The sequence below is a fragment of the Bombus pascuorum genome, chromosome 10 (assembly GCF_905332965.1).
Source record: "Bombus pascuorum chromosome 10, iyBomPasc1.1, whole genome shotgun sequence".
NCBI lineage: Eukaryota > Metazoa > Arthropoda > Insecta > Hymenoptera > Apidae > Bombus > Bombus pascuorum.
In genome coordinates this window covers 90,512-113,134 of record NC_083497.1, presented here as the reverse complement: position 1 = coordinate 113,134, position 22,623 = coordinate 90,512, and the positions used below count along the sequence as shown (strand labels likewise).

The 22,623-nt window shown below is 35.8% G+C and overlaps 7 protein-coding genes across 7 annotated transcripts; all 7 read right to left on the bottom strand.

The window, feature by feature from the left end:
- Positions 1-6,513: 6,513 nt before the first annotated feature.
- On the bottom strand, positions 6,514-7,398 carry LOC132911430 (uncharacterized). The gene is made up of 2 exons (XM_060968042.1): positions 6,887-7,398; positions 6,514-6,805 (listed from the first exon to the last, which is right to left on the bottom strand). Exons 1-2 carry the CDS (start codon positions 7,351-7,353, stop codon positions 6,790-6,792), a joined length of 483 nt encoding a protein of 160 aa, XP_060824025.1. The 5' UTR covers positions 7,354-7,398; the 3' UTR covers positions 6,514-6,789.
- A 1,369-nt stretch (positions 7,399-8,767) lies between these two features.
- LOC132911421 (uncharacterized) lies at positions 8,768-9,625 on the bottom strand. Its single transcript, XM_060968035.1, has 2 exons — positions 9,114-9,625; positions 8,768-9,032 (listed from the first exon to the last, which is right to left on the bottom strand). The coding sequence occupies exons 1-2, from the start codon at positions 9,578-9,580 to the stop codon at positions 9,017-9,019; spliced, it is 483 nt and encodes a 160-aa protein (XP_060824018.1). The 5' UTR covers positions 9,581-9,625; the 3' UTR covers positions 8,768-9,016.
- Positions 9,626-10,994: 1,369 nt separating this feature from the next.
- LOC132911049 (uncharacterized) lies at positions 10,995-11,852 on the bottom strand. Its single transcript, XM_060967373.1, has 2 exons — positions 11,341-11,852; positions 10,995-11,259 (listed from the first exon to the last, which is right to left on the bottom strand). The coding sequence occupies exons 1-2, from the start codon at positions 11,805-11,807 to the stop codon at positions 11,244-11,246; spliced, it is 483 nt and encodes a 160-aa protein (XP_060823356.1). The 5' UTR covers positions 11,808-11,852; the 3' UTR covers positions 10,995-11,243.
- A 1,254-nt stretch (positions 11,853-13,106) lies between these two features.
- LOC132911417 (uncharacterized) lies at positions 13,107-14,081 on the bottom strand. The gene is made up of 2 exons (XM_060968031.1): positions 13,570-14,081; positions 13,107-13,488 (listed from the first exon to the last, which is right to left on the bottom strand). Exons 1-2 carry the CDS (start codon positions 14,034-14,036, stop codon positions 13,473-13,475), a joined length of 483 nt encoding a protein of 160 aa, XP_060824014.1. The 5' UTR covers positions 14,037-14,081; the 3' UTR covers positions 13,107-13,472.
- A 1,369-nt stretch (positions 14,082-15,450) lies between these two features.
- Positions 15,451-16,308, bottom strand: LOC132911426 (uncharacterized). Its single transcript, XM_060968039.1, has 2 exons — positions 15,797-16,308; positions 15,451-15,715 (listed from the first exon to the last, which is right to left on the bottom strand). Exons 1-2 carry the CDS (start codon positions 16,261-16,263, stop codon positions 15,700-15,702), a joined length of 483 nt encoding a protein of 160 aa, XP_060824022.1. The 5' UTR covers positions 16,264-16,308; the 3' UTR covers positions 15,451-15,699.
- A 1,369-nt stretch (positions 16,309-17,677) lies between these two features.
- LOC132911425 (uncharacterized) lies at positions 17,678-18,535 on the bottom strand. Its single transcript, XM_060968038.1, has 2 exons — positions 18,024-18,535; positions 17,678-17,942 (listed from the first exon to the last, which is right to left on the bottom strand). The coding sequence occupies exons 1-2, from the start codon at positions 18,488-18,490 to the stop codon at positions 17,927-17,929; spliced, it is 483 nt and encodes a 160-aa protein (XP_060824021.1). The 5' UTR covers positions 18,491-18,535; the 3' UTR covers positions 17,678-17,926.
- Positions 18,536-19,910: 1,375 nt separating this feature from the next.
- Positions 19,911-20,872, bottom strand: LOC132911422 (uncharacterized). The gene is made up of 2 exons (XM_060968036.1): positions 20,257-20,872; positions 19,911-20,175 (listed from the first exon to the last, which is right to left on the bottom strand). The coding sequence occupies exons 1-2, from the start codon at positions 20,721-20,723 to the stop codon at positions 20,160-20,162; spliced, it is 483 nt and encodes a 160-aa protein (XP_060824019.1). The 5' UTR covers positions 20,724-20,872; the 3' UTR covers positions 19,911-20,159.
- Between the last annotated feature and the right edge of the window lie 1,751 nt (positions 20,873-22,623).

Sequence of the window (22,623 nt, the reverse complement as noted above, 5' to 3'; positions counted from 1 at the left end):
GTTATACGCTATAAGGCAATGCTACATAACGTTAAACGTCATATGGTAATACTACCTAACGTTATACGTCATCAGGTAATACTATATAACGATACACGGAAGCACGTAATTGCATATAACGTTATACGTCAGTACGTAATAGTATATAACGTTATACGTCATAACGTTATAGTATATACCGTTATACGTTAGTACGTAATAGTATAAAACGTTACACGTAATAAGGTAATACTACATAACGTTATACGTCATATGGTAATACTACATATCGTTATACGTTATTACGTAATAGTATATAACGTTATACGTTATAGCGTAATCGTATATAACGCTATACGTTAGTACGTAATAGTTTATAACGTTATACGTCATAATGTGATAGTTTATAACGTTATACGTCATAAAGTAATAGTATATAACGTTATACGTTTGTACGTAGTAGTAGATAACGTTATACGTCAGTACGTAATAGTATATAACGTTAAACGTTATAAGGCAGTACTACATAACGTTATACGTCATTAAGTAATACTACATAACGTTATACTTCATTACGTAATATCATATAACGTTATACGTTATTACGTAATAGTACATAACGTTATACGTCATAACGTAATAGTATATAACGTTATACATTATAAGGTAATACTATATAACGTTATACGTCATAAGGTAATACTACATTACGTTATACGTTATTACGCAATAGTATATTACGTTATACGTTAGTACGTACTAGTATATAACTTTATACGTCATAACGTAATAGTATATAACGTTATACGATATAAGGTAATACTACATAACGTTATACGTCATAAGGTAATACTACATAACGTTATACGTTATTACGCAATAGTATATTACGTTATACGTTAGTACGTACTAGTATATAACTTTATACGTCATAACGTAATAGTATATAACGTTATACGATATAAGGTAATAATACATAACGTTATACGTCATAAGGTAATACTACATAACGTTTGACGTTATAACGTAATAGTATATAACGTTATACGTTAGTACGTAATAGTATATATCGTTATACGTTAGTACGTAATAGTATATTACGTTATACGTCATAACCTAATAGTATATAACGTTATACGATATAAGGTAATACTACATAACATTATACGTCATAAGGTAATACTACATAACGTTTTACGTTATAACGTAATAGTATATAACGTTATACGTTAGTACGTAATAGTATATATCGTTATACGTTAGTACGTAATAGTATATTACGTTATACGGTAGTACGTATTAGTATATAACGTTATACTTTAGTACGTAGTAGTATATAACGTTATACGTTAGAAGCTAATAATACATAACGTTATACGTCATCAGGTAATACTATATAACGATACACGTTAGTACGTAATAGCACATAACGATTTACGTCATACGGTAATACTATATAACGATATACGACAGTACGTAATAGTATATAACGTTATACGTTATTACGTAATAGTTTATAACGTTATACCTTAGTACGTAGTAGTATATAATTATATACGTTAGTACGTAATAGTATATAACGTTAAACGTTATAAGGCAATACTACACAACGTTATACGTTATTAGGTAATTCTACATAACGTTATACGTCATTACGTAATAGTATATAACGTTATACGTTATTACGTAATGGTATATTACGTTATACGTTAGTACGTAATATTTTGTAACGTTCCACGTTAGTACGTAATAGTATATAACGTTATACGTCATAACGTAATAGTATATAACGTTATACGATATAAGGTAATACTACATAACGTTATACGTCATAAGGTAATATTACATAACGTTATACGTCATTACGTAATAGTATATAACGTTATACGTTAGTACGTAATGGGATATATCGTTATACGTTAGTACGTATTAGTGTATAACGTTATACGTCATAAGGTAATACTATATAACGATACACGGTAGGACGTAATTGCATATAACGTTATACGTCAGTACGTAATAGTATATAACGTTATACGTCATAACGTTATAGTATATACCGTTATACGTTAGTACGTAATAGTATAAAACGTTACACGTAATAAGGTAATACTACATAACGTTATACGTCATATGGTAATACTACATATCGTTATACGTTATTACGTAATAGTATATAACGTTATACGTTATAGCGTAATCGTATATAACGCTATACGTTAGTACGTAATAGTTTATAACGTTATACGTCATAATGTGATAGTTTATAACGTTATACGTCATAAAGTAATAGTATATAACGTTATACGTTTGTACGTAGTAGTAGATAACGTTATACGTCAGTACGTAATAGTATATAACGTTAAACGTTATAAGGCAGTACTACATAACGTTATACGTCATTAAGTAATACTACATAACGTTATACTTCATTACGTAATATCATATAACGTTATACGTTATTACGTAATAGTACATAACGTTATACGTCATAACGTAATAGTATATAACGTTATACATTATAAGGTAATACTATATAACGTTATACGTCATAAGGTAATACTACATTACGTTATACGTTATTACGCAATAGTATATTACGTTATACGTTAGTACGTACTAGTATATAACTTTATACGTCATAACGTAATAGTATATAACGTTATACGATATAAGGTAATACTACATAACGTTATACGTCATAAGGTAATACTACATAACGTTATACGTTATTACGCAATAGTATATTACGTTATACGTTAGTACGTACTAGTATATAACTTTATACGTCATAACGTAATAGTATATAACGTTATACGATATAAGGTAATACTACATAACGTTATACGTCATAAGGTAATACTACATAACGTTTGACGTTATAACGTAATAGTATATAACGTTATACGTTAGTACGTAATAGTATATATCGTTATACGTTAGTACGTAATAGTATATTACGTTATACGTCATAACCTAATAGTATATAACGTTATACGATATAAGGTAATACTACATAACATTATACGTCATAAGGTAATACTACATAACGTTTTACGTTATAACGTAATAGTATATAACGTTATACGTTAGTACGTAATAGTATATATCGTTATACGTTAGTACGTAATAGTATATTACGTTATACGGTAGTACGTATTAGTATATAACGTTATACTTTAGTACGTAGTAGTATATAACGTTATACGTTAGAAGCTAATAATACATAACGTTATACGTCATCAGGTAATACTATATAACGATACACGTTAGTACGTAATAGCACATAACGATTTACGTCATACGGTAATACTATATAACGATATACGACAGTACGTAATAGTATATAACGTTATACGTTATTACGTAATAGTTTATAACGTTATACCTTAGTACGTAGTAGTATATAATTATATACGTTAGTACGTAATAGTATATAACGTTAAACGTTATAAGGCAATACTACACAACGTTATACGTTATTAGGTAATTCTACATAACGTTATACGTCATTACGTAATAGTATATAACGTTATACGTTATTACGTAATGGTATATTACGTTATACGTTAGTACGTAATATTTTGTAACGTTCCACGTTAGTACGTAATAGTATATAACGTTATACGTCATAACGTAATAGTATATAACGTTATACGATATAAGGTAATACTACATAACGTTATACGTCATAAGGTAATATTACATAACGTTATACGTCATTACGTAATAGTATATAACGTTATACGTTAGTACGTAATGGGATATATCGTTATACGTTAGTACGTATTAGTGTATAACGTTATACGTTATAAGGTAATACTATATAACGTTATACTTCATAAGCTAATACTACATAACGTTATATTCAACACAGCAGATTCCCTCATTATAGCCTCATAAAATTTTGTGACATTTACCACATAAACATCAATAAATTAATACAGTAGAGCTGTCATGTTTAATCACAAAATAAACCACCTTATCTTACGTCTCGATAGAGAAAAGTAAACTTCACGGGAGGATACACATAGCACTTATTGCTATTATTCATCGCAAGAATCTCGTAGGCATTCAGACCGCAACCACGAATTGCGCCTGGAGCATCTTCGAGAATTGAAAGGGGAAGCGGAAAAGCGAGATGGGAGAGTATCCGACTTGCTTTATTTTGCTGACACAGAAACACCTGCACCTCGAGCTCGTGCATCTCTGAAATGTAGACACGGAGATCGCAGTTTCTCTCGACGCTTGTCGTCTGAACTTTCTAGCTCGCGTGTCACTGACCTATTCCTAGGGGATCTACTGTTCGCCGGAGGTCGAGCCGTAAGTAGCCGAGAAGGGTCGTGGGAGAGGATTCGGCCTCACCTGCATAAGCGGCTGCACCAAGCAAGGCGGTTGAATACCCGGCATCTCGCTGTGTCGGGCGACTCATTGCTGGACCATGTCACACATCTCGATTTTATCGTTATTTCCTACGTCGTCGATTGTGTCTATTTGGAAACGATTGTGCACCCTCGGATACAAAGTTGAATAAAAGTGGCAGTTAAGCAGTACCAGGATGAAGTCTGCCAATACCTCACTGATGTTAAGGAGTAACACGATCCAGTTATAGCTTACAGAGTCTGTATTTTGTAAAAAGACAATAGTTCGTAATCATTTATCAATTTTGATGTAGCTTACTCTATCGGAGCCTCTTCCATTTCAATGTCTCCTTCTTCCTCCTCACCAGTCGTGATAACATGAATGGGGGCCTGGTGGTCCACCCCCATCCGGCCACGGTCACAAGCTAACGACACAGCGGGGCCCGCTTGTCCACCCACGTCTGCGCCGGTACTGGGGTATCCCGCCCCTGCACCGTACACTTCATTATTTATATTTTCCGACGTATCATCATTATCTTCATCGTCAAGGGTATGTTTTATCGTGTGTTGGTGCCTTCTCGTCTTGGTGCCACTCACTCTTTCGCACCCTACCCCGGTCGGGACCGATGCAGGGTGACGGGGAGCCCCGCGTGAAGGTGAGGTGAGTGGTCTTGACAGATATGAGCCCACCAACTTCTCCGAAGTTCTCCGCACCGGATCAGCGATCTGACGGGCGCCACAGCGCCGACCAGCCGCCACCCGACTATAGGTGAACATCAGATACATCGGGGTTTCTCAGGGCATGATGCTACGCACTGAGAACCCATACCCGCCTCGTGCTCCCCATGTGAAGTGTGTATCTATGTGAAGTCCAAGGTGTTTGACTTGCCTTGTTTGTGTTATTTGCGTGCCGTTCAGGAAGATGTTTGGTGTTATCTGTTTTCTCAATGTGAATGTGATGTGGTTGCATTTGTTAGGGTTAGCTTTGACAATAGTTGACATGTACAGTGATTCACGAACATGAGTTTGGATCTTATTAAATTTACTTTATAATATAACAGTATTTGAATTTATATTTATTTTTTTAAACTCTTTTTAAACAGTTTCTAGGGGTTCAATTTCGAAAAACGCCCAAACACGTGTTCGTTTCGTGTGTGTGTGTACACATATATACATATATACATAAACATACATATATATACGTATAACTAGTTTCGTTATTCCAGATTTATGAGAATTAACAAATTCTTCGAATGAAATTATTTTAGCTGTTTAATAAATTGTGCATCAAAAAATTGCTTGTATAAATTAAAGAACGTTTCTAGCAGCCGCCACGATACTCCTGCTCATACAGGAAAATTAACCGAATATTCTGGTTATTTTAATAATGAGATTTTATTTCCATAAATGTTTTTAACATTGAATATACGTGGTATATAACAAATTTACTCTTCCGTAATATATTGTTAACGGACAATAGGATAAAATTTAATGGGTAATATTAGTTCGTTAAATGAAAACTTCAAATAAAAGATATTTCATATGCAGCAACTTAATATTTTATATTGAAGTTCTTTTTAGATAGCAATTTAATGAAAATGCATTTACCATGTTTGTTTCTTTTTAATGTTCTTCATACAAACGTATTTATTTTATTCTTATAATTTTCTGTATACGAGATCATTTCTCCTTCCTGCTGATGGAAACTAAATTGATTTCACTATCTCGTTCTTTACTGTTTTATACTGAAAGTATATTTCAATAAAATACTACGCCATGACATAAGTGACCCTTGGTAGAAATCGAACGTTCCTCTTACCGCAACTTCGATACTGTTGAATAAATATCAACAAAGTTGTTGCTTGCTTAATTTACAGATCATTGGCATTCAACGGAGTGTGTTAACCGGATCAGCGACAGCATCTATTGACCTTTACCTGATCGCATAATACGAAGAGTCAAGCTTCGAAGCAAAGCTAATCGAAAAAAGCGACGATTCCACCTAAAACATATATAAATAAATAATATATATATATAATAAATAATAATAATAATAAATATATATATATAATAAATATATAATAAATAACAATAATAATAAATATATATATAAATATATAAAATAAAACTAACAATAGTAATATAGAACGTTGCATAGTAAAGAAACTTCAAGGAAGAGGCAATATGATGTTTCCAATGAAGGATTTAAGAGATGTGGAAGATGATGATTCTTACGTTTACGTGTCGAGATGATATTAGTGATTTGTCGAACTCGCAGGAGATATTCGTATCGAGTTCAAGCCATAATAGTTCGACGGTGAGGCGAGCGACCGAGATGGTTGTTGCCCTTGAGAGTGGAGGAGAACAAGAACAACCAAGATCCCACTGGTGGTCGAGACTGTGCAACATGTCTGCTAATAGGCGCTACTTCCTTTTGTTGATGCTTAGCTTACAGAGTCTGTATTCTGTAAAAAGACAATAGTTCGTAGTCATTTATCAATTTATCATTTATCAATTTGTCATTTATCAATTTTGATGTAGCTTACTCTATCGGAGCCTCTTCCATTTCAATGTCTCCTTCTTCCTCCTCACCAGTCGTGATAACATGAATGGGGGCCTGGTGGTCCACCCCCATCCGGCCACGGTCACAAGCTAACGACACAGCGGGGCCCGCTTGTCCACCCACGTCTGCGCCGGTACTGGGGTATCCCGCCCCTGCACCGTAAACTTCATTATTTATATTTTCCGACGTATCATCATTATCTTCATCGTCAAGGGTATGTTTTATCGTGTGTTGGTGCCTTCTCGTCTTGGTGCCACTCACTCTTTCGCACCCTACCCCGGTCGGGACCGATGCAGGGTGACGGGGAGCCCCACGTGAAGGTGAGGTGAGTGGTCTTGACAGATATGAGCCCACCAACTTCTCCGAAGTTCTCCGCACCGGATCAGCGATCTGACGGGCGCCACAGCGCCGACCAGCCGCCACCCGACTATAGGTGAACATCAGATACATCGGGGTTTCTCAGGGCATGATGCTACGCACTGAGAACCCATACCCGCCTCGTGCTCCCCATGTGAAGTGTGTATCTATGTGAAGTCCAAGGTGTTTGACTTGCCTTGTTTGTGTTATTTGCGTGCCGTTCAGGAAGATGTTTGGTGTTATCTGTTTTCTCAATGTGAATGTGATGTGGTTGCATTTGTCAGGGTTAGCTTTGACAATAGTTGACATGTACAGTGATTCACGAACATGAGTTTGGATCTTATTAAATTTACTTTATAATATAACAGTATTTGAATTTATATTTATTTTTTTAAACTCTTTTTAAACAGTTTCTAGGGGTTCAATTTCGAAAAACGCCCAAACACGTGTTCGTTTCGTGTGTGTGTGTACACATATATACATATATACATAAACATACATATATATACGTATAACTAGTTTCGTTATTCCAGATTTATGAGAATTAACAAATTCTTCGAATGAAATTATTTTAGCTGTTTAATAAATTGTGCATCAAAAAATTGCTTGTATAAATTAAAGAACGTTTCTAGCAGCCGCCACGATACTCCTGCTCATACAGGAAAATTAACCGAATATTCTGGTTATTTTAATAATGAGATTTTATTTCCATAAATGTTTTTAACATTGAATATACGTGGTATATAACAAATTTACTCTTCCGTAATATATTGTTAACGGACAATAGGATAAAATTTAATGGGTAATATTAGTTCGTTAAATGAAAACTTCAAATAAAAGATATTTCATATGCAGCAACTTAATATTTTATATTGAAGTTCTTTTTAGATAGCAATTTAATGAAAATGCATTTACCATGTTTGTTTCTTTTTAATGTTCTTCATACAAACGTATTTATTTTATTCTTATAATTTTCTGTATACGAGATCATTTCTCCTTCCTGCTGATGGAAACTAAATTGATTTCACTATCTCGTTCTTTACTGTTTTATACTGAAAGTATATTTCAATAAAATACTACGCCATGACATAAGTGACCCTTGGTAGAAATCGAACGTTCCTCTTACCGCAACTTCGATACTGTTGAATAAATATCAACAAAGTTGTTGCTTGCTTAATTTACAGATCATTGGCATTCAACGGAGTGTGTTAACCGGATCAGCGACAGCATCTATTGACCTTTACCTGATCGCATAATACGAAGAGTCAAGCTTCGAAGCAAAGCTAATCGAAAAAAGCGACGATTCCACCTAAAACATATATAAATAAATAATATATATATATAATAAATAATAATAATAATAAATATATATATATAATAAATATATAATAAATAACAATAATAATAAATATATATATAAATATATAAAATAAAACTAACAATAGTAATATAGAACGTTACATAGTAAAGAAACTTCAAGGAAGAGGCAATATGATGTTTCCAATGAAGGATTTAAGAGACGTGGAAGATGATGATTCTTACGTTTACGTGTCGAGATGATATTAGTGATTTGTCGAACTCGCAGGAGATATTCGTATCGAGTTCAAGCCATAATAGTTCGACGGTGAGGCGAGCGACCGAGATGGTTGTTGCCCTTGAGAGTGGAGGAGAACAAGAACAACCAAGATCCCACTGGTGGTCGAGACTGTGCAACATGTCTGCTAATAGGCGCTACTTCCTTTTGTTGATGCTTAGCTTACAGAGTCTGTATTCTGTAAAAAGACAATAGTTCGTAGTCATTTATCAATTTATCATTTATCAATTTGTCATTTATCAATTTTGATGTAGCTTACTCTATCGGAGCCTCTTCCATTTCAATGTCTCCTTCTTCCTCCTCACCAGTCGTGATAACATGAATGGGGGCCTGGTGGTCCACCCCCATCCGGCCACGGTCACAAGCTAACGACACAGCGGGGCCCGCTTGTCCACCCACGTCTGCGCCGGTACTGGGGTATCCCGCCCCTGCACCGTAAACTTCATTATTTATATTTTCCGACGTATCATCATTATCTTCATCGTCAAGGGTATGTTTTATCGTGTGTTGGTGCCTTCTCGTCTTGGTGCCACTCACTCTTTCGCACCCTACCCCGGTCGGGACCGATGCAGGGTGACGGGGAGCCCCACGTGAAGGTGAGGTGAGTGGTCTTGACAGATATGAGCCCACCAACTTCTCCGAAGTTCTCCGCACCGGATCAGCGATCTGACGGGCGCCACAGCGCCGACCAGCCGCCACCCGACTATAGGTGAACATCAGATACATCGGGGTTTCTCAGGGCATGATGCTACGCACTGAGAACCCATACCCGCCTCGTGCTCCCCATGTGAAGTGTGTATCTATGTGAAGTCCAAGGTGTTTGACTTGCCTTGTTTGTGTTATTTGCGTGCCGTTCAGGAAGATGTTTGGTGTTATCTGTTTTCTCAATGTGAATGTGATGTGGTTGCATTTGTCAGGGTTAGCTTTGACAATAGTTGACATGTACAGTGATTCACGAACATGAGTTTGGATCTTATTAAATTTACTTTATAATATAACAGTATTTGAATTTATATTTATTTTTTTAAACTCTTTTTAAACAGTTTCTAGGGGTTCAATTTCGAAAAACGCCCAAACACGTGTTCGTTTCGTGTGTGTGTGTACACATATATACATATATACATAAACATACATATATATACGTATAACTAGTTTCGTTATTCCAGATTTATGAGAATTAACAAATTCTTCGAATGAAATTATTTTAGCTGTTTAATAAATTGTGCATCAAAAAATTGCTTGTATAAATTAAAGAACGTTTCTAGCAGCCGCCACGATACTCCTGCTCATACAGGAAAATTAACCGAATATTCTGGTTATTTTAATAATGAGATTTTATTTCCATAAATGTTTTTAACATTGAATATACGTGGTATATAACAAATTTACTCTTCCGTAATATATTGTTAACGGACAATAGGATAAAATTTAATGGGTAATATTAGTTCGTTAAATGAAAACTTCAAATAAAAGATATTTCATATGCAGCAACTTAATATTTTATATTGAAGTTCTTTTTAGATAGCAATTTAATGAAAATGCATTTACCATGTTTGTTTCTTTTTAATGTTCTTCATACAAACGTATTTATTTTATTCTTATAATTTTCTGTATACGAGATCATTTCTCCTTCCTGCTGATGGAAACTAAATTGATTTCACTATCTCGTTCTTTACTGTTTTATACTGAAAGTATATTTCAATAAAATACTACGCCATGACATAAGTGACCCTTGGTAGAAATCGAACGTTCCTCTTACCGCAACTTCGATACTGTTGAATAAATATCAACAAAGTTGTTGCTTGCTTAATTTACAGATCATTGGCATTCAACGGAGTGTGTTAACCGGATCAGCGACAGCATCTATTGACCTTTACCTGATCGCATAATACGAAGAGTCAAGCTTCGAAGCAAAGCTAATCGAAAAAAGCGACGATTCCACCTAAAACATATATAAATAAATAATATATATATATAATAAATAATAATAATAATAAATATATATATATAATAAATATATAATAAATAACAATAATAATAAATATATATATAAATATATAAAATAAAACTAACAATAGTAATATAGAACGTTACATAGTAAAGAAACTTCAAGGAAGAGGCAATATGATGTTTCCAATGAAGGATTTAAGAGACGTGGAAGATGATGATTCTTACGTTTACGTGTCGAGATGATATTAGTGATTTGTCGAACTCGCAGGAGATATTCGTATCGAGTTCAAGCCATAATAGTTCGACGGTGAGGCGAGCGACCGAGATGGTTGTTGCCCTTGAGAGTGGAGGAGAACAAGAACAACCAAGATCCCACTGGTGGTCGAGACTGTGCAACATGTCTGCTAATAGGCGCTACTTCCTTTTGTTGATGCTTAGCTTACAGAGTCTGTATTCTGTAAAAAGACAATAGTTCGTAGTCATTTATCAATTTATCATTTATCAATTTGTCATTTATCAATTTTGCTGTAGCTTACTCTATCGGAGCCTCTTCCATTTCAATGTCTCCTTCTTCCTCCTCACCAGTCGTGATAACATGAATGGGGGCCTGGTGGTCCACCCCCATCCGGCCACGGTCACAAGCTAACGACACAGCGGGGCCCGCTTGTCCACCCACGTCTGCGCCGGTACTGGGGTATCCCGCCCCTGCACCGTAAACTTCATTATTTATATTTTCCGACGTATCATCATTATCTTCATCGTCAAGGGTATGTTTTATCGTGTGTTGGTGCCTTCTCGTCTTGGTGCCACTCACTCTTTCGCACCCTACCCCGGTCGGGACCGATGCAGGGTGACGGGGAGCCCCACGTGAAGGTGAGGTGAGTGGTCTTGACAGATATGAGCCCACCAACTTCTCCGAAGTTCTCCGCACCGGATCAGCGATCTGACGGGCGCCACAGCGCCGACCAGCCGCCACCCGACTATAGGTGAACATCAGATACATCGGGGTTTCTCAGGGCATGATGCTACGCACTGAGAACCCATACCCGCCTCGTGCTCCCCATGTGAAGTGTGTATCTATGTGAAGTCCAAGGTGTTTGACTTGCCTTGTTTGTGTTATTTGCGTGCCGTTCAGGAAGATGTTTGGTGTTATCTGTTTTCTCAATGTGAATGTGATGTGGTTGCATTTGTTAGGGTTAGCTTTGACAATAGTTGACATGTACAGTGATTCACGAACATGAGTTTGGATCTTATTAAATTTACTTTATAATATAACAGTATTTGAATTTATATTTATTTTTTTAAACTCTTTTTAAACAGTTTCTAGGGGTTCAATTTCGAAAAACGCCCAAACACGTGTTCGTTTCGTGTGTGTGTGTACACATATATACATATATACATAAACATACATATATATACATATAACTAGTTTCGTTATTCCAGATTTATGAGAATTAACAAATTCTTCGAATGAAATTATTTTAGCTGTTTAATAAATTGTGCATCAAAAAATTGCTTGTATAAATTAAAGAACGTTTCTAGCAGCCGCCACGATACTCCTGCTCATACAGGAAAATTAACCGAATATTCTGGTTATTTTAATAATGAGATTTTATTTCCATAAATGTTTTTAACATTGAATATACGTGGTATATAACAAATTTACTCTTCCGTAATATATTGTTAACGGACAATAGGATAAAATTTAATGGGTAATATTAGTTCGTTAAATGAAAACTTCAAATAAAAGATATTTCATATGCAGCAACTTAATATTTTATATTGAAGTTCTTTTTAGATAGCAATTTAATGAAAATGCATTTACCATGTTTGTTTCTTTTTAATGTTCTTCATACAAACGTATTTATTTTATTCTTATAATTTTCTGTATACGAGATCATTTCTCCTTCCTGCTGATGGAAACTAAATTGATTTCACTATCTCGTTCTTTACTGTTTTATACTGAAAGTATATTTCAATAAAATACTACGCCATGACATAAGTGACCCTTGGTAGAAATCGAACGTTCCTCTTACCGCAACTTCGATACTGTTGAATAAATATCAACAAAGTTGTTGCTTGCTTAATTTACAGATCATTGGCATTCAACGGAGTGTGTTAACCGGATCAGCGACAGCATCTATTGACCTTTACCTGATCGCATAATACGAAGAGTCAAGCTTCGAAGCAAAGCTAATCGAAAAAAGCGACGATTCCACCTAAAACATATATAAATAAATAATATATATATATATAATAAATAATAATAATAATAAATATATATATATAATAAATATATAATAAATAACAATAATAATAAATATATATATAAATATATAAAATAAAACTAACAATAGTAATATAGAACGTTGCATAGTAAAGAAACTTCAAGGAAGAGGCAATATGATGTTTCCAATGAAGGATTTAAGAGACGTGGAAGATGATGATTCTTACGTTTACGTGTCGAGATGATATTAGTGATTTGTCGAACTCGCAGGAGATATTCGTATCGAGTTCAAGCCATAATAGTTCGACGGTGAGGCGAGCGACCGAGATGGTTGTTGCCCTTGAGAGTGGAGGAGAACAAGAACAACCAAGATCCCACTGGTGGTCGAGACTGTGCAACATGTCTGCTAATAGGCGCTACTTCCTTTTGTTGATGCTTAGCTTACAGAGTCTGTATTCTGTAAAAAGACAATAGTTCGTAGTCATTTATCAATTTATCATTTATCAATTTGTCATTTATCAATTTTGATGTAGCTTACTCTATCGGAGCCTCTTCCATTTCAATGTCTCCTTCTTCCTCCTCACCAGTCGTGATAACATGAATGGGGGCCTGGTGGTCCACCCCCATCCGGCCACGGTCACAAGCTAACGACACAGCGGGGCCCGCTTGTCCACCCACGTCTGCGCCGGTACTGGGGTATCCCGCCCCTGCACCGTAAACTTCATTATTTATATTTTCCGACGTATCATCATTATCTTCATCGTCAAGGGTATGTTTTATCGTGTGTTGGTGCCTTCTCGTCTTGGTGCCACTCACTCTTTCGCACCCTACCCCGGTCGGGACCGATGCAGGGTGACGGGGAGCCCCACGTGAAGGTGAGGTGAGTGGTCTTGACAGATATGAGCCCACCAACTTCTCCGAAGTTCTCCGCACCGGATCAGCGATCTGACGGGCGCCACAGCGCCGACCAGCCGCCACCCGACTATAGGTGAACATCAGATACATCGGGGTTTCTCAGGGCATGATGCTACGCACTGAGAACCCATACCCGCCTCGTGCTCCCCATGTGAAGTGTGTATCTATGTGAAGTCCAAGGTGTTTGACTTGCCTTGTTTGTGTTATTTGCGTGCCGTTCAGGAAGATGTTTGGTGTTATCTGTTTTCTCAATGTGAATGTGATGTGGTTGCATTTGTTAGGGTTAGCTTTGACAATAGTTGACATGTACAGTGATTCACGAACATGAGTTTGGATCTTATTAAATTTACTTTATAATATAACAGTATTTGAATTTATATTTATTTTTTTAAACTCTTTTTAAACAGTTTCTAGGGGTTCAATTTCGAAAAACGCCCAAACACGTGTTCGTTTCGTGTGTGTGTGTACACATATATACATATATACATAAACATACATATATATACGTATAACTAGTTTCGTTATTCCAGATTTATGAGAATTAACAAATTCTTCGAATGAAATTATTTTAGCTGTTTAATAAATTGTGCATCAAAAAATTGCTTGTATAAATTAAAGAACGTTTCTAGCAGCCGCCACGATACTCCTGCTCATACAGGAAAATTAACCGAATATTCTGGTTATTTTAATAATGAGATTTTATTTCCATAAATGTTTTTAACATTGAATATACGTGGTATATAACAAATTTACTCTTCCGTAATATATTGTTAACGGACAATAGGATAAAATTTAATGGGTAATATTAGTTCGTTAAATGAAAACTTCAAATAAAAGATATTTCATATGCAGCAACTTAATATTTTATATTGAAGTTCTTTTTAGATAGCAATTTAATGAAAATGCATTTACCATGTTTGTTTCTTTTTAATGTTCTTCATACAAACGTATTTATTTTATTCTTATAATTTTCTGTATACGAGATCATTTCTCCTTCCTGCTGATGGAAACTAAATTGATTTCACTATCTCGTTCTTTACTGTTTTATACTGAAAGTATATTTCAATAAAATACTACGCCATGACATAAGTGACCCTTGGTAGAAATCGAACGTTCCTCTTACCGCAACTTCGATACTGTTGAATAAATATCAACAAAGTTGTTGCTTGCTTAATTTACAGATCATTGGCATTCAACGGAGTGTGTTAACCGGATCAGCGACAGCATCTATTGACCTTTACCTGATCGCATAATACGAAGAGTCAAGCTTCGAAGCAAAGCTAATCGAAAAAAGCGACGATTCCACCTAAAACATATATAAATAAATAATATATATATATAATAAATAATAATAATAATAAATATATATATATAATAAATATATAATAAATAACAATAATAATAAATATATATATAAATATATAAAATAAAACTAACAATAGTAATATAGAACGTTACATAGTAAAGAAACTTCAAGGAAGAGGCAATATGATGTTTCCAATGAAGGATTTAAGAGACGTGGAAGATGATGATTCTTACGTTTACGTGTCGAGATGATATTAGTGATTTGTCGAACTCGCAGGAGATATTCGTATCGAGTTCAAGCCATAATAGTTCGACGGTGAGGCGAGCGACCGAGATGGTTGTTGCCCTTGAGAGTGGAGGAGAACAAGAACAACCAAGATCCCACTGGTGGTCGAGACTGTGCAACATGTCTGCTAATAGGCGCTACTTCCTTTTGTTGATGCTTAGCTTACAGAGTCTGTATTCTGTAAAAAGACAATAGTTCGTAGTCATTTATCAATTTATCATTTATCAATTTGTCATTTATCAATTTTGATGTAGCTTACTCTATCGGAGCCTCTTCCATTTCAATGTCTCCTTCTTCCTCCTCACCAGTCGTGATAACATGAATGGGGGCCTGGTGGTCCACCCCCATCCGGCCACGGTCACAAGCTAACGACACAGCGGGGCCCGCTTGTCCACCCACGTCTGCGCCGGTACTGGGGTATCCCGCCCCTGCACCGTAAACTTCATTATTTATATTTTCCGACGTATCATCATTATCTTCATCGTCAAGGGTATGTTTTATCGTGTGTTGGTGCCTTCTCGTCTTGGTGCCACTCACTCTTTCGCACCCTACCCCGGTCGGGACCGATGCAGGGTGACGGGGAGCCCCACGTGAAGGTGAGGTGAGTGGTCTTGACAGATATGAGCCCACCAACTTCTCCGAAGTTCTCCGCACCGGATCAGCGATCTGACGGGCGCCACAGCGCCGACCAGCCGCCACCCGACTATAGGTGAACATCAGATACATCGGGGTTTCTCAGGGCATGATGCTACGCACTGAGAACCCATACCCGCCTCGTGCTCCCCATGTGAAGTGTGTATCTATGTGAAGTCCAAGGTGTTTGACTTGCCTTGTTTGTGTTATTTGCGTGCCGTTCAGGAAGATGTTTGGTGTTATCTGTTTTCTCAATGTGAATATGATGTGGTTGCATTTGTTAGGGTTAGCTTTGACAATAGTTGACATGTACAGTGATTCACGAACATGAGTTTGGATCTTATTAAATTTACTTTATAATATAACAGTATTTGAATTTATATTTATTTTTTTAAACTCTTTTTAAACAGTTTCTAGGGGTTCAATTTCGAAAAACGCCCAAACACGTGTTCGTTTCGTGTGTGTGTGTACACATATATACATATATACATAAACATACATATATATACGTATAACTAGTTTCGTTATTCCAGATTTATGAGAATTAACAAATTCTTCGAATGAAATTATTTTAGCTGTTTAATAAATTGTGCATCAAAAAATTGCTTGTATAAATTAAAGAACGTTTCTAGCAGCCGCCACGATACTCCTGCTCATACAGGAAAATTAACCGAATATTCTGGTTATTTTAATAATGAGATTTTATTTCCATAAATGTTTTTAACATTGAATATACGTGGTATATAACAAATTTACTCTTCCGTAATATATTGTTAACGGACAATAGGATAAAATTTAATGGGTAATATTAGTTCGTTAAATGAAAACTTCAAATAAAAGATATTTCATATGCAGCAACTTAATATTTTATATTGAAGTTCTTTTTAGATAGCAATTTAATGAAAATGCATTTACCATGTTTGTTTCTTTTTAATGTTCTTCATACAAACGTATTTATTTTATTCTTATAATTTTCTGTATACGAGATCATTTCTCCTTCCTGCTGATGGAAACTAAATTGATTTCACTATCTCGTTCTTTACTGTTTTATACTGAAAGTATATTTCAATAAAATACTACGCCATGACATAAGTGACCCTTGGTAGAAATCGAACGTTCCTCTTACCGCAACTTCGATACTGTTGAATAAATATCAACAAAGTTGTTGCTTGCTTAATTTACAGATCATTGGCATTCAACGGAGTGTGTTAACCGGATCAGCGACAGCATCTATTGACCTTTACCTGATCGCATAATACGAAGAGTCAAGCTTCGAAGCAAAGCTAATCGAAAAAAGCGACGATTCCACCTAAAACATATATAAATAAATAATATATATATATAATAAATAATAATAATAATAAATATATATATATAATAAATATATAATAAATAACAATAATAATAAATATATATATAAATATATAAAATAAAACTAACAATAGTAATATAGAACGTTACATAGTAAAGAAACTTCAAGGAAGAGGCAATATGATGTTTCCAATGAAGGATTTAAGAGACGTGGAAGATGATGATTCTTACGTTTACGTGTCGAGATGATATTAGTGATTTGTCGAACTCGCAGGAGATATTCGTATCGAGTTCAAGCCATAATAGTTCGACGGTGAGGCGAGCGACCGAGATGGTTGTTGCCCTTGAGAGTGGAGGAGAACAAGAACAACCAAGATCCCACTGGTGGTCGAGACTGTGCAACATGTCTGCTAATAGGCGCTACTTCCTTTTGTTGATGCTTAGCTTACAGAGTCTGTATTCTGTAAAAAGACAATAGTTCGTAGTCATTTATCAATTTATCATTTATCAATTTGTCATTTATCAATTTTGATGTAGCTTACTCTATCGGAGCCTCTTCCATTTCAATGTCTCCTTCTTCCTCCTCACCAGTCGTGATAACATGAATGGGGGCCTGGTGGTCCACCCCCATCCGGCCACGGTCACAAGCTAACGACACAGCGGGGCCCGCTTGTCCACCCACGTCTGCGCCGGTACTGGGGTATCCCGCCCCTGCACCGTAAACTTCATTATTTATATTTTCCGACGTATCATCATTATCTTCATCGTCAAGGGTATGTTTTATCGTGTGTTGGTGCCTTCTCGTCTTGGTGCCACTCACTCTTTCGCACCCTACCCCGGTCGGGACCGATGCAGGGTGACGGGGAGCCCCACGTGAAGGTGAGGTGAGTGGTCTTGACAGATATGAGCCCACCAACTTCTCCGAAGTTCTCCGCACCGGATCAGCGATCTGACGGGCGCCACAGCGCCGACCAGCCGCCACCCGACTATAGGTGAACATCAGATACATCGGGGTTTCTCAGGGCATGATGCTACGCACTGAGAACCCATACCCGCCTCGTGCTCCCCATGTGAAGTGTGTATCTATGTGAAGTCCAAGGTGTTTGACTTGCCTTGTTTGTGTTATTTGCGTGCCGTTCAGGAAGATGTTTGGTGTTATCTGTTTTCTCAATGTGAATGTGATGTGGTTGCATTTGTTAGGGTTAGCTTTGACAATAGTTGACATGTACAGTGATTCACGAACATGAGTTTGGATCTTATTAAATTTACTTTATAATATAACAGTATTTGAATTTATATTTATTTTTTTAAACTCTTTTTAAACAGTTTCTAGGGGTTCAATTTCGAAAAACGCCCAAACACGTGTTCGTTTCGTGTGTGTGTGTACACATATATACATATATACATATATACATAAACATACATATATATACATATAACTAGTTTCGTTATTCCAGATTTATGAGAATTAACAAATTCTTCGAATGAAATTATTTTAGCTGTTTAATAAATTGTGCATCAAAAAATTGCTTGTATAAATTAAAGAACGTTTCTAGCAGCCGCCACGATACTCCTGCTCATACAGGAAAATTAACCGAATATTCTGGTTATTTTAATAATGAGATTTTATTTCCATAAATGTTTTTAACATTGAATATACGTGGTATATAACAAATTTACTCTTCCGTAATATATTGTTAACGGACAATAGGATAAAATTTAATGGGTAATATTAGTTCGTTAAATGAAAACTTCAAATAAAAGATATTTCATATGCAGCAACTTAATATTTTATATTGAAGTTCTTTTTAGATAGCAATTTAATGAAAATGCATTTACCATGTTTGTTTCTTTTTAATGTTCTTCATACAAACGTATTTATTTTATTCTTATAATTTTCTGTATACGAGATCATTTCTCCTTCCTGCTGATGGAAACTAAATTGATTTCACTATCTCGTTCTTTACTGTTTTATACTGAAAGTATATTTCAATAAAATACTACGCCATGACATAAGTGACCCTTGGTAGAAATCGAACGTTCCTCTTACCGCAACTTCGATACTGTTGAATAAATATCAACAAAGTTGTTGCTTGCTTAATTTACAGATCATTGGCATTCAACGGAGTGTGTTAACCGGATCAGCGACAGCATCTATTGACCTTTACCTGATCGCATAATACGAAGAGTCAAGCTTCGAAGCAAAGCTAATCGAAAAAAGCGACGATTCCACCTAAAACATATATAAATAAATAATATATATATATAATAAATAATAATAATAATAAATATATATATAATAAATATATAATAAATAACAATAATAATAAATATATATATAAATATATAAAATAAAACTAACAATAGTAATATAGAACGTTACATAGTAAAGAAACTTCAAGGAAGAGGCAATATGATGTTTCCAATGAAGGATTTAAGAGACGTGGAAGATGATGATTCTTACGTTTACGTGTCGAGATGATATTAGTGATTTGTCGAACTCGCAGGAGATATTCGTATCGAGTTCAAGCCATAATAGTTCGACGGTGAGGCGAGCGACCGAGATGGTTGTTGCCCTTGAGAGTGGAGGAGAACAAGAACAACCAAGATCCCACTGGTGGTCGAGACTGTGCAACATGTCTGCTAATAGGCGCTACTTCCTTTTGTTGATGCTTAGCTTACAGAGTCTGTATTCTGTAAAAAGACAATAGTTCGTAGTCATTTATCAATTTATCATTTATCAATTTGTCATTTATCAATTTTGATGTAGCTTACTCTATCGGAGCCTCTTCCATTTCAATGTCTCCTTCTTCCTCCTCACCAGTCGTGATAACATGAATGGGGGCCTGGTGGTCCACCCCCATCCGGCCACGGTCACAAGCTAACGACACAGCGGGGCCCGCTTGTCCACCCACGTCTGCGCCGGTACTGGGGTATCCCGCCCCTGCACCGTAAACTTCATTATTTATATTTTCCGACGTATCATCATTATCTTCATCGTCAAGGGTATGTTTTATCGTGTGTTGGTGCCTTCTCGTCTTGGTGCCACTCACTCTTTCGCACCCTACCCCGGTCGGGACCGATGCAGGGTGACGGGGAGCCCCACGTGAAGGTGAGGTGAGTGGTCTTGACAGATATGAGCCCACCAACTTCTCCGAAGTTCTCCGCACCGGATCAGCGATCTGACGGGCGCCACAGCGCCGACCAGCCGCCACCCGACTATAGGTGAACATCAGATACATCGGGGTTTCTCAGGGCATGATGCTACGCACTGAGAACCCATACCCGCCTCGTGCTCCCCATGTGAAGTGTGTATCTATGTGAAGTCCAAGGTATTTGACTTGCCTTGTTTGTGTTATTTGCGTGCCGTTCAGGAAGATGTTTGGTGTTATCTGTTTTCTCAATGTGAATGTGATGTGGTTGCATTTGTTAGGGTTAGCTTTGACAATAGTTGACATGTACAGTGATTCACGAACATGAGTTTGGATCTTATTAAATTTACTTTATAATATAACAGTATTTGAATTTATATTTATTTTTTTAAACTCTTTTTAAACAGTTTCTAGGGGTTCAATTTCGAAAAACGCCCAAACACGTGTTCGTTTCGTGTGTGTGTGTACACATATATACATATATACATAAACATACATATATATACGTATAACTAGTTGCGTTATTCCAGATTTATGAGAATTAACAAATTCTTCGAATGAAATTATTTTAGCTGTTTAATAAATTGTGCATCAAAAAATTGCTTGTATAAATTAAAGAACGTTTCTAGCAGCCGCCACGATACTCCTGCTCATACAGGAAAATTAACCGAATATTCTGGTTATTTTAATAATGAGATTTTATTTCCATAAATGTTTTTAACATTGAATATACGTGGTATATAACAAATTTACTCTTCCGTAATATATTGTTAACGGACAATAGGATAAAATTTAATGGGTAATATTAGTTCGTTAAATGAAAACTTCAAATAAAAGATATTTCATATGCAGCAACTTAATATTTTATATTGAAGTTCTTTTTAGATAGCAATTTAATGAAAATGCATTTACCATGTTTGTTTCTTTTTAATGTTCTTCATACAAACGTATTTATTTTATTCTTATAATTTTCTGTATACGAGATCATTTCTCCTTCCTGCTGATGGAAACTAAATTGATTTCACTATCTCGTTCTTTACTGTTTTATACTGAAAGTATATTTCAATAAAATACTACGCCATGACATAAGTGACCCTTGGTAGAAATCGAACGTTCCTCTTACCGCAACTTCGATACTGTTGAATAAATATCAACAAAGTTGTTGCTTGCTTAATTTACAGATCATTGGCATTCAACGGAGTGTGTTAACCGGATCAGCGACAGCATCTATTGACCTTTACCTGATCGCATAATACGAAGAGTCAAGCTTCGAAGCAAAGCTAATCGAAAAAAGCGACGATTCCACCTAAAACATATATAAATAAATAATATATATATAATAAATAATAATAATAATAAATATATATATATAATAAATATATAATAAATAACAATAATAATAAATATATATATAAATATATAAAATAAAACTAACAATAGTAATATAGAACGTTACATAGTAAAGAAACTTCAAGGAAGAGGCAATATGATGTTTCCAATGAAGGATTTAAGAGACGTGGAAGATGATGATTCTTACGTTTACGTGTCGAGATGATATTAGTGATTTGTCGAACTCGCAGGAGATATTCGTATCGAGTTCAAGCCATAATAGTTCGACGGTGAGGCGAGCGACCGAGATGGTTGTTGCCCTTGAGAGTGGAGGAGAACAAGAACAACCAAGATCCCACTGGTGGTCGAGACTGTGCAACATGTCTGCTAATAGGCGCTACTTCCTTTTGTTGATGCTTAGCTTACAGAGTCTGTATTCTGTAAAAAGACAATAGTTCGTAGTCATTTATCAATTTATCATTTATCAATTTGTCATTTATCAATTTTGATGTAGCTTACTCTATCGGAGCCTCTTCCATTTCAATGTCTCCTTCTTCCTCCTCACCAGTCGTAATAACATGAATGGGGGCCTGGTGGTCCACCCCCATCCGGCCACGGTCACAAGCTAACGACACAGCGGGGCCCGCTTGTCCACCCACGT